We start from the raw sequence: 12,353 nt of genomic DNA, 5'->3' as shown, positions 1-12,353 counted from the left end.
AATGAGTTAGGGGCTATAGTGGATTAGTGATTGAGATAATCATTGACAGATTACAAGATGAAGTGATTGAAAAAATAATTGATTGATGGTGAATCTAATGTGATGATAGAACAGCAAAATAATAAGTGAAGCTTATAAGATTGAAGGCTATAAAAAAAACAAGAGAAGTGTTTGAAGATGGTGAAGTACTAATTGTTTGAATCTTTTAGTCTTTTTCCTTGGAGTCTTGTATTTAAAAAATAAGTGTCCCAAAACATATTACATCAACATATTAATAATTGATATTTATTGAGTTATATATATATATATATTTTTTTTTTTTGCATTGTCAAGATTTTATAATTTACAAATCAATTGCTACTAATTCCCAAAGGTTTAATAAGCTATATAAATAAAACCCCTGACAGACTAATTGTTAATTGTGTAATAGAGCAAGCACTAGATCAATTGCATAGAATTTAGTTTTCCTCTCATTTTTAAAAGATAATTTAAATTTCTAACAAATGTATATACGCTCCTTTTGAATGTAATAGGTATTTCTTCGAATAAAAAAAAAGACAATTTGATACATTTAATTACAATTTGATAGGACGGAATCGATTAAATTTTACCTTTTAAAAAAATATATAAAAAAAACCTTGGCCAAATTAAACGGATATTGCCACTTTTTTATTAATATCTTTCTACAGAATTATGCTTTGGTGAAAATAGTAAAAGGAAATTCCAACAAAAGAATGAAAATTTGATTTAACAAACTAGATTTTCTAAGATTAAGGGGTCAATTTGAGCCATCATTGTAACTTAAATAACAAGAAATTACTACACAATTCTAGAATGTATTCATATTTAAGATTGTGAGTGTGAAGGCATGCAAATTAAAAATCCATTCCAAGAGTATTAGGTCGTCTAACAAATAACAAAGAGATGTAATATTTGAATCTCAACTGCAATACTTAGAAGAAATTTTACGTTTAGTGAAAAATGGACTGAAAAATATTGATCGTCTAAATATGTAATAAACACTTCTCGATTTATCTTAATAGTTGATAAAAAAAACTTTCGTAAAATCCAATCAATCACCCCCAAAATTAATTGATTCAAATAGCTGGATACTCGAGGCCAACTAAAAAAAAGTTCTCAAAAATCCTATGAATTCAACAATTAATTCAATGAATACAAGAAATCATTATCAAAAAAATAAGCAAGTCTAATTTTAACTCTCAAATAGGATGAATATCCCAGAAGTTACATAAACTATGCTGTTTATGCTCTGAATTTATTCGATAGATGAATAAGGAGAAACATTGTCCCCAAAATTAATAAGGCAAAATCTGGACATCTAAATTAAAAAATAATAACAAAATGGTTGTCACTCAATAATGAGAGTTGCCCCATGCGAAGACAACAAGATCACTGCCCTTTCTGAGGTAAGAAATTAAGTTGCCAGTAGTGACTGGGTATTGGTAAACAAACAAAATATCAGCAAATGCCGAACTAAATCAGCATCCACAACTACTTAAGGGAATGACATAAAAACAAAAACTCAACTTTTTGAAAGCTCAATAATCACTCTTGAGCATGAGCTCCTTACCTGAAACACATCATAAAAACTCAGGCAAGCACATCTTATTTGCTAAAGGTGAGGTGAGGTGAATCAAAGTGCTTTCAACAAGGATAATTGATCGGCTCAGGCTGCATTGCTTTCTGCATAATCTCAGTTTGCTCTTGTACATGAACAGTGAAGAAACCTGTTGCTGTTGCAGCAGAAGGTGCTCTTCCTACATATTTGATGTTTTCAAAGTTACCACGATTTATTGCCTTCATTGCAGTATATAACCGAGGACTGATATAACTGTATGCGCCCATGTTCATTGGCTCTTCCTGACACCAAACAATTTCAGCATCTGCATTTCCAGGTAAGCACGAAGATCATTGGATATTAGCATTGAGGGAAATAAAGTCAGAAAGTCAGAAAGAACGGAAGCAATCATGAGAAGGGAAAATAGCTGCAGCAGCAAAGCTTGTCAGATAACTCAAATACCAGGAGCCAAATAGAGATAGGTATCAACAAACTAATAACACATTCTCCAGCTTCTTGGATTTGGACTTGAATCAAAATACATGGAAAAGAAATGTGTTAACCATTATGTTGGGTTTTATATGCACACCATGTAATAATTCTCTAATAATAATAAGTGGTGCAACTTTGTTTCGCACAGCTTAACACCAATTAAGTCATTCAACACATGGATCGTACCAATATTCAAATATGTCCATGCATGTTGAGAATAGGAAAACTATAAACATGTCTGAGTACCTCTTTTGATAATTTGAGCTCTTAGGATTGATCACCTAGTTTAATTTTACTCATAATCCTTAACTGAGACATCAACCATTTATGGACAATTAGACAAAATTAACATATCCCAAGATGAATGGACAACAAATGTGACATGATGAACATGACAATAAATAGACTAACTTCTTGAAAAGAAATACAAAGAAACTAGGAAAATTAAACTTTATAAGACTGATGATAAACAACAAGAGAGCATACTTGGATAACGCTTAAGTTCTCTTTGGATCAGGTCATAGGGGAATGGGCAAAGTTGTTCAACTCTACAGATAGCAATGTCCTTGCGGTCTGACTTCTTTCTTTCTTCATCAAGTTCATAGTAGACCTGAAGAAAAATGTGAAAAGAAATTCTTGCACAGGTATAACAAGGTAAAGCCAAAATTCATATGCAAGCTCAAACTTTTTCAATATCAAATGCAAAATCACATAGCTTGCCTTTCCAGAGCACAAAATGAGACGGTTGACACCCTCCTCAACCTCCTTGTGATTATTTTGGTCCTTTATCAGGCGCTTAAAACGTGTGCCCTGCTTATCGAAACCTGGGTGACCTTCAAGATCATCAAACTCAGATAAATCTGATCTGCAATCCTTGTGCCGTAATAGGTTCTTAGGAGCTATCACAATCAGAGGCTTCCGGAACTCCCTATGAATCTAGAAGACCAAAACAATGTCCATCATAAGGCTAGTTGCAGATAATGCAACAGCGTAATAAGCTAAGCATGTGTCTAAATACTAACCTGACGACGCAAAACATGGAAATAATTTGCTGGGGTTGTAACGTTGACAACTTGCCAATTACAATTCTGGATCTGTTTTCTGAGAGTTGGTTCCATCTCAGGAATGACATAAGGGTTATCATCACTCATCTGTGCAATACAGCAACCATTAGTTCCCAGGAAAAGAAAAACAGAACTTCAAATTTTCAATATTCATGTAGTTTTAAGAGTATGATCTGTGTATTACTTAACTCTAACAAGATGATGCAGTAAAATGAATTTTCTTCATCCTGATAGCAAATAAACATACAAACAAATAGATATCTGTGTAAAAACAATTACATGGAAGGTCTCTCACAATGCATGCAAACAAGTTGACCTAGATAGTTAAAAAGGAAAATCAATGAACCTAGTCTATGAAATAATGACTCTGAACAATTACCTGGAGAAAGCGCTCCAGTCGTGAGCTGGAATGTTCTGGACCTTGACCATCATAACCATGGGGAAGTAAAACAACTAGCCCAATTTGGCGAAGCCATTTGGATTCTCCACTGCTCAAAAACTGGTCAAACATTACCTGAGCACCATTTGAAAAATCACCAAACTGAGCTTCCCACAATACCAATGAATTGGGATTTTCCATGGAGTATCCCATTTCAAATCCAAGAACAGCAAACTCTGATAGTGAACTGCAGGTCATATGGAGAGTTAGGATGTCATACTCATCTAAAATGGATACAATAAGCAAATATAAAAACAACTACATTCATATTAAAAATCATTCTCAAGGTTTTACACTAATCTATAATCAATTTCATATCACCTCAAATGCTTGAAAACCTAAGCAACACAAAATCAGTTATGAGAATAGAAGACATAGTATATTAAGCTTCCAGTTTCAACAATATGGTAATACTAGCTAGACCCGACCATGGTTCGGAACCGGTTCGACGGTTCCTAAAACATCGACCCTTAACCTTAACCGTCCAAGACGGTTACAGCTCATGACGGTTATTATTAATATTATTATTTAAAATATATATATTTAAAAATTATACATTTATATATATATATATATATATATATATATATATATATATATATATATATATAATCTTCTAGAATTTAAACTTTATCTCTCTCCCCCACACGCCGCTGCACGCCGAACCCACCACCCACCTATTTCTCTTCTTTCCAAGCACGGGTTTCCTTCCATCCTTATCTTCTCCTCCTTTTCTCTTATCATTTTGGTTTCTGTGTTTTTTTTGTTCAGCAGCAATCAAAGCAAATCTTGCTGCCGCAGTGGCCATTCTCTTCTAAGGTTTTTTTTCCTCCACAAGAGCAGCCCTCTCTCTTCTTTCTCTTTTCTTTTATTTCTTGTTTCGTAGGGTTTGCCAAGGTTGCTAACAAAGATCAGCGCCATCTTCAAGCCCTCAACGACTTCCTCTTCCCTTGATCGAAGATGCTGCTTCTTCCAATTTCTTCTCCACCTAACTCATTTCATTGCTAATCCAATTCTTGCAGTGACTGATCTGGGGATCAGAGGCCTAGAGATGAGAAGCGGAATTGAACTGTCGGTCACAGTTAATTTCCACCTGGAACCATGGCAGGCCCGCCCCAGATAGGCCCGTTCTAGCCCATTTAACCGGGTCAACGGGTAACAGGCCCATTGACCCAGTTACGGGTCTGAACCCGGGGTCAGGTCTAATACTAGCCAAGTTCATTTGCACCTACATGGGGTTAAATATTCTAACTTATAAAAATCCTTTTGTTATGAGGCTCTTATTGGATATGGGAACTAATAATCAAGTCTGGCAAGATTATAAGTTTTGATAATTTCCAATGTTTATTAAATGTTCCCCCTTAGTAGTCATGAGAATAATCATGCAACTTCCATAAAAGAATAAAACCATCAAAAACTTGGAATGTATTCCCTTGTTTTATCAAAGAAGGAACCTCCAACTAGAACCCCACCATCCAATTCAAATCACAAAGAAACAAAAGTTAAACAATCTTAGGCACCTATAGACTAAATGGACTTCCAAATATTTAACAAAAAATAAAAAACAAAGTGAAATCAGTAAGTAGGACAAGTACAGACCTATTGCTGACAGTGAACAACTCCTCATTTTGATTCATCAGAATATGATCCAAAGGGCAGTACTTCTCTCCTGTCTGTTGATCATGAATAACTGAATGGCGATGACTAAATGTACCTCTTTCGACATCCTGGCCACTAAGCCTCACATGATTTCCTTCAACAATAAGCGTTGCAAAAGCAAGTGCCTCTCCCATTGCCCAGTCAATGCCTCCCCCAGTTTCAATCATCTGAGCACGTTGCTCAAAAATCTTTTTCACCGCTCTATGAGGCATGAAATTTTCTGGAAGAGTTGAAATGGCTTGTCCAACACGTTTCAAAATCTCAGGTTTAACTCTGCAAATCCATGTGGTAATTTAGATAATGAATCAGCAAAATACAACAGGCCAGAAGAATATATAAAATCCAGAATAAAACATACCCAGTGTTCCGAATGCGTGAAATTTGCTCTGGAGTCTTAAATCCTGTCCAATATGCTGAGAGCCAATCCCTCTTCTTGGGAAGATAGTCTTTACTGTTTATGAACTCTTCGTTCAAGATATTATTAACTTTGTTGCGGATTCTCTCAATATCCTCTTTAGCAATTTGTCCAGATTCCAAAAGTTTGTTTTGATAAATTTCAAGGGCGCTTGGATGATTTCGAATGACCTAATAAAGGCAGGAGGAAATTTTATTTAGTAAATTTTTCTTAATTTTCATAGAAATTGACAAAATAAATTTGAAATAAACAGTGGCATGGCTATAGTTACCCACTGTTGTTCGCCCATTAATATGATGGCACATATACTGCGTAATTAGTTGATAAGATTTTAAGGATTAACCATGAGAATGGAAAATGGGAAGACATTGTCTTTGGTAGCTAAGAGATATTTTTGGTCGAGCTTATGCCAACATGTGTATAGCCATTTTCTAGGAGTTAAAATGCCAAATTTCTAAAGGTCAACAAGAAAATATTAGTTTGTATACTCCATTACCAGTACCAACAGTTCCATGTAAAGAAGTTAGTATATTTTTTGTAATGGGTTTGCCAAAAAAAAAGTAAGGGGTATGGATTCAGTGCTAGTTGTACTTGATCATTTCTCTAGAAAGGTGCATTTTCTTGCTTGCAACAGATGTTGCAAATCTTTTCTTTAGAGAGGTGGTTTGACTACATGGAGTGCCAGAAACAATTACAAATGGACCGGGTTGTAAGATTTCTAAGTCATTTGTGGAGGACGTTGTGGAAACTAATGACTACTAAGCTGCAATAATGCATTTCACACAAAGGTTCAAACAAAAGTGGCAAATCAAAGTTAGGGAAATTTGTTAAAATATCTTGCAAAAGACAACATTAAGCAATGGGATCTGAGTTTGGCACCAGCTGAGATGCAGGAAATGCCTTTCAAGAAAATTTGAAGAAATCCAAGAAAATATTCCACAAACATTAATTGAGATGAACCAACATTACAAAGAAGCCAAAGATCAACATAGGCAGTTCAAGAATACCGAGTTGGAAATTTTATGATGGTGTTCCTACAAAAGGAAAGGTTTCATGCAGGTACTTGTCACAAGTTGAAAAGCAAGAAGATAAGCTCTCGTAAAATACTGTGAAAATTTGGAGAAAATGATTATGAAATAGAGCATCCTCAAAACTTAAATATATCTCCTATTTTTAATATAGGGGATCTTATACCTTTCATGGGAACATGAGCACTGAAGACAACAAATTTCAAAGAGAGATATTAAACCTAATTCCTAAAAAAGAAGTTGTAATTATTGAGACAGTTATCCAGGTGCGAGAGATGAAAACCCATTCTGGTTCATATTTTAGCTTTCAAACAGCCTTATGCTCGCAGACGAACAGTGACAACGAGATAGTGAAGGCTCTTGCAAGATCATGATTCGACTTCAGCATGTGGAAGGTGACATCAATAGCAAAAGAGGCAACAAACAAAATATTTTGTAATTCATGCATAAATATTTTTCCCAGTAAAATTTTTCTTTGTAATTTTTTCCCTTTGAAAATTATTTTGAATTGAAAATATATATATATATAAGTAAGTGATGTGCTGGGTGCCCATATATATATTATTGTTTAATATTTTACCAAGTATATATGTGGGCACCTAGCACATCACTTATTTATATATATATATAAATGTCATACCGCACACCCTGTGATCACCTAATGTATTTTTTTTTTTTTGTTTGAATTTTTTTAGACTTAATACTATACCCTAACCCCTAAACCCTAAATGGCTAAACCCTAAACTTTAAAAAAATATATAAATGTTGCGCACTGTGTAACATAATATATATACAAGCACCAAATTCAATCTCCATTTGAACTAAGAGCACCTAATTCAATCTCCAATCTCAAGGCACCTAGTTCAATCTTCATCATCGAAATCAAACATCCTTCGACAAAATATCATGCTTAAGCTTCATTATCTGATTGTGATTTGGCCATTTCAAACATTACTTGGAATTTGCTAATTCAGGCGTACACCTTTGATAGCCAAATATTTTGACATACTATCATAGTTATTTAACGCATAAGGCGCCTAAAAGCGCATAGGTGCTATGGGATATGAGGCACAATGCGCAAGGTGAGGTGCACACCTTACCAAAGTAAAGTGTTATGGGTATAAATTTTCATAATTCAAACATATATAGAAAATTTCTACTAAAATATTTCACTAACAAAACTATACTTGGTAAAATATTAAACAATAATATAAATATAAAATTCACTAGTAAATAAATACGTTATACACAATTCAAATTTTTTTAAAAAAATCAAATATCTAAATCATCAAAATCTTCATCATTTTCTTCAATCATATCATTATCATCATCATCACATGTTTCAGATTTGTATAACTGAATCTTCATCGATTGCCTCAAGACCAAGCGACTCAAGACAAGCCTATTGCCTATCACAAAGTGCACACTTAAGGCAACGAAGCACAAGAGGGTCACTTGGCGACACCTTGGCCTAGGCACAACGAGGCGAGCGCTTTTAATAACTATGCATACTATTGCAACTATAACTTTCATTTTCCCTAACAAAGCACATAAAAAAACAGCAACAATACGATTTCTCAGCAACAATAAGAAATGAAATTGAAGAAGACTATAGTGGGAAATGAGATATCCAACTCAATGCAGCCAATTAGGCAGAAACTAAAATGTATAGAGAATGATTCACCTGATACATCTTAGGTTGTGTGAAGGAAGGTTCATCGATCTCATTATGTCCAAATCGTCTGTAGCAAACAATATCAACCACTACGTCAGAATGGAATGTTTGTCGCCATTCAGCTGCAAGTTCACAAACATGAACAACTGCTTCCATATTGTCTCCATTTACATGAAATATAGGAGCATTCAAGGCTTTGGCAGCATCAGTGCAGTACTGAGAAGACCTTCCAGACCTAGGATCAGTCGTGAATGCAACCTGATTATTAATTACAATGTGAATTGTTCCACCAGTAGTGTAGTTGGGGAGTGCACTAAGATGTAGAGTCTCATAAACAACACCCTGTCCTGCAAAACTTCCATCCCCATGGATCAATACACCCATGTTCTTTGTCCTATCAATGTCATTAGAGTAGTATTGTTTTGCTCGTGTCTTCCCAACTACAACTGGATCAACAGCCTCCAAATGACTTGGATTTGCAACTAAAGACAAATGAATCCTTTTTCCACCTCTGGTTGGCCTATCATATGAAGTACCTAAATGGTACTTTACATCACCAGTTCCAGTATACAACCCTACTTCCCCATCCACAGGTTTTGTACCACCACTAAATTCACTAAAGATCTGACGCAAAGGCTTCCTCACAACATTGCCCAACACATTTAGTCTTCCTCTATGAGACATCCCAATAACAATACTCTCCACCCCCCAGTCAGCTGCTCTATCAAACATCTCCTTCATTCCTGGAATTAGGGTTTCACCACCTTCAAGGCCAAACCTCTTTGCAGCAGTCCACTTGGTAGCCAGAAAGTTCTCAAATTCAGTGCTCCAAATGAGTCGATCAAGAATGACCTCACGACGTTCTCGACTATACTCCAGCGGTTTCATCATCTCAATTTTGTCCCTCAACCAATTGCACTTCTCCCTATCAGGGACGTGCATGTACTCATATCCAATGTTCCCACAATATGCCTGCTCCAGCCTGTTCAAGATTTCACGGAGGGTCTGCACAGGGCGATTCTCCGACAAGAAGCCAGCCATCCTCCAGACACCGAGGAAGAACTCCCTATCCAAGTCCGCCTCTGAGAATCCATAGAAACCCAAATCCAAATCCTCAGGGACTTCACGCTGCTCCAAATCCAAAGGATCCAATTTGGCCTTCATGTGGCCATTGACCTGGTAGGCCCTGACCAACAGCATCAACCTCATGCTCTCCTGGATAGTCTGGCCAGAGATACCCGGCGAGGTGGCAGCTTGGCTTACAAAGTTCCTGAAAAAATTATCCCACGACTCATCGACGCTGCTGGGGTCGGCTTCCCAGGCCCGCTGCAGTTCCTCCAAGTAGACACTACTAGTACCATCGAGAAAACTATCTGACATCCTGGAAAGCGGCACAGGAAGAGGGGCCGAGGCAGTCGACTCAGGCTTGCACAGTGGGGCACCAGTGCGGAAACCCCGGGTTGGCGGATGGGGCACTGGTCCGGCCCTCGAAATCAGATGCGGTGATCGAGCTATGTTTCTTCTGACTAGTGACCTAGCGACTCCTGAGACCGCTCTAAACCACGCCATTGGGAAAGATATCTTGGCGAAGGCGAATCCGCCACGAGTAAAAATATCAACTTTTTCGCAGAGCAAGGTCCGATCTCGTAGAACAAACTGCGAGGAGATCAAGGCTGGATTATATCACAGAAAATAGCCAGCATAGAACGAGGAAAACATTAAATACGAGAGGAAAAAAAACGATTTAGTTTTCCTATTCCCTCATCAGAATCTCCGGCGAAAACTCGAGAGTCGAATCGACAGAAAAATGCCAAAAGAAAAACCGACGTGAAAAAAAGGAGAATGAGATCCTTGCGGTAGGCATTTTACCGGAGAAAGATTACGCAGAGGGCGGATCCCTAACCTTCTTCGACGGTGCCGAAATTTTATAGGGAGGCGAAAAAACGGCGGCTTGCTCAAATAGAAAAGGATGGAATGCCCTTACAATTAGAGCCGAACGACATCCAGTTGGGCCCGTCAGGTTGGCATTGAAATTTTAACGGCAAATTTGAACTACGTAGCTGAAGTTCTGAATATTTAAACCACGTCGAGGAGGGACTTCTGGTGCAGAATTGTCTGAATCAGAGGAGGTCGTGTTCATTCATTGATTGGATAAATTAGATCTCATATATTAAATAGGTGGATCTAATTTATCCAACTAATGAATAGATAAGAGACCAGAATTGGTCCAGGGATTCTGGACCAGAAGATCCCTGCCCGTAAATATGGGTGAGCAATCAACCTGTCAAATCGATCAATCCATTTAAAACTGATCCGAATGGAATTGAAAAAAAAAATCTATCGGATATAGGGCCGGATGTAGGGTCTTAATATTACATTATCCAATCTAGTAGGGTCATATAGTTTTTTATTCCAATAACCGAATCAACTCAATCCGTGATCACCCCTATTTGTAGTAATTACTATCGATAAGTTACTACACGTTGTTATAGCTACCGTCGATAAACTGCTACATATTGTAGCAGCTACTGGTGATTAGCTACTATAACGTGTAATGAGTAATGTTTATTATCATTTTAAAATATTTTATTTTTGTTGTTGTTTTATATTTATATTTTATATTTCATTGGATATAGGGTCGGATATCCAAATAAATGAAAATCTGACGGATATCTGATACATAATAACCGCTGGATATAAGGTCGAATGTAGATCCTAATATTGTATTATCTGAGCTAGTAGGTCCGGATAATTTTTTACCCTAATAATCGAATCAATCTGATCCATGATTACCCCTAGATATTAATAGGCAGGGAGTAATTTTCGATTAACAGAAAAATTACTTTTAATTTTTTTAATTATTTGATGATTAATTATAAATTTATTTTTTTATCTATAATGAATGTAAATATTTTTTACTATAATAAAATATTTAAATTATATTTTTTAAAATTATTAAATCGTATATCCAATTCTCATTTTTACTCATCTCTTATTGCTATCAAAGCAAAGCAATTGATGAATTAGGAATGATTATGTGATATGTCAAAAATTCACTGATAGAACATTATTTTTTTAATATAAATTAGATTATTTTTTAGTCTATTAATATAGTGTATCAATCAATTCAAGACATTACTGTACTAATAAACAGTATTTGAATCGATTGCTACACTGTAACAATCAATTTTGAAGGATAAAAATGAAATTTGATACGTAATTTGATAATTTTAAAATTTGGATAGATGATTTAGATTTTCTAAAACTTAAGCTACGTAGTTCAGTAATTTGTTGAAATTTTAACAACCCATTTAAGAAACGGACCTAAATGAATTAATCCATGTTGATTGTGAGTCCATATGAGATAGCTCGTGGTGGGCTCAATTTGCCGCGATTAAAACTAAAATGAAAAACTCAATGGACTTGCTTACCTAATCAGCAATTCAAATTTAAAATGTTAAATAATTTTATATTTTTTTTTAGCTAGTAGATGACCCACTAAACTCATAACTCATCTTAGATGGCGTTTAGTTTTTTCCTACGAAACAAAATGAGAATAAGAATCATAGTATTATGGAATGAGAATGTGTATAAGCATAGATATCACTTTTAAAAATAATGTTTGGTTAGTTAAATATTTTCTATTGGAATAAACTAAATTTTTTTTATCTTTAGAGAAAAATAAGAGAAAAAATTAGATGTGAAAGAAAGTTAAATATGAGAAAAAAAATATGATGAGAGAAAATGATTAGATAGAAAATGTGATGGGAAAGAAGAAGAGAGGGAAAGTGTGATGAGAGGAAATTAGAAAAGAGAGTGTGATGGGAGAGAGCATGATGGTAAAAAGGAGACTATAGTCGCCCCTAGCGCCTTCGCCAATCCGTCCCAAGGCCAACACAGAGGAGGTAAATCATATGATAGGAGAGAGCATGGTGGGAGAGGATGAGGAGAGAGAATATGTGATGGGAGAGAATGAAGAGAGAGAAAATATTATAAGAGAAA

At 35.7% G+C, this 12,353-nt stretch overlaps 1 protein-coding gene across 3 annotated transcripts; it reads right to left on the bottom strand.

Moving 5' to 3' along the window:
* Nucleotides 1-1,344: 1,344 nt before the first annotated feature.
* LOC121985356 (2-oxoglutarate dehydrogenase, mitochondrial-like) lies at nucleotides 1,345-10,371 on the bottom strand. Of its 3 annotated transcripts, XR_006113133.1 has the most exons (10): nucleotides 10,221-10,371; nucleotides 8,361-10,007; nucleotides 5,592-5,818; nucleotides 5,174-5,506; nucleotides 3,515-3,761; nucleotides 3,094-3,222; nucleotides 2,792-3,007; nucleotides 2,558-2,681; nucleotides 1,592-1,904; nucleotides 1,345-1,453 (listed from the first exon to the last, which is right to left on the bottom strand). XR_006113133.1 is itself a non-coding variant. In XM_042538756.1 (9 exons), exons 2-9 carry the CDS (start codon nucleotides 9,918-9,920, stop codon nucleotides 1,666-1,668), a joined length of 3,075 nt encoding a protein of 1,024 aa, XP_042394690.1. In that variant the 5' UTR covers nucleotides 9,921-10,007; nucleotides 10,221-10,371; the 3' UTR covers nucleotides 1,345-1,665. The 3 variants fall into 3 exon arrangements, 2 of the variants coding, with proteins under 2 accessions (XP_042394690.1, XP_042394691.1); XM_042538756.1 differs by having other exon boundaries at nucleotides 1,345-1,904; XM_042538757.1 differs by having other exon boundaries at nucleotides 1,345-1,904; nucleotides 10,255-10,351.
* Between the last annotated feature and the right edge of the window lie 1,982 nt (nucleotides 10,372-12,353).

This window comes from Zingiber officinale, chromosome 5B, assembly GCF_018446385.1.
Source record: "Zingiber officinale cultivar Zhangliang chromosome 5B, Zo_v1.1, whole genome shotgun sequence".
Classification (NCBI taxonomy): Eukaryota; Viridiplantae; Streptophyta; class Magnoliopsida; order Zingiberales; family Zingiberaceae; genus Zingiber; species Zingiber officinale.
This window is presented reverse-complemented; position numbering and strand designations above follow the sequence as displayed.

What these genes read in the sequence shown, in the direction of transcription:
- LOC121985356 (XM_042538756.1), bottom strand. Translation starts at nt 9,920, where the DNA reads ATGGCGTGGTTTAGAGCGGTCTCAGGAGTCGCTAGGTCACTAGTCAGA. An exon ending in CACAACCTAAGATGTATCAG is followed by an intron (nt 5,819 to 8,360) that starts GTGAATCATTCT and finishes TGCCTTTATTAG; the next exon opens with GTCATTCGAAATCATCCAAG. An exon ending in AGAACTTAAGCGTTATCCAA is followed by an intron (nt 1,905 to 2,557) that starts GTATGCTCTCTT and finishes CTGGAAATGCAG; the next exon opens with ATGCTGAAATTGTTTGGTGT.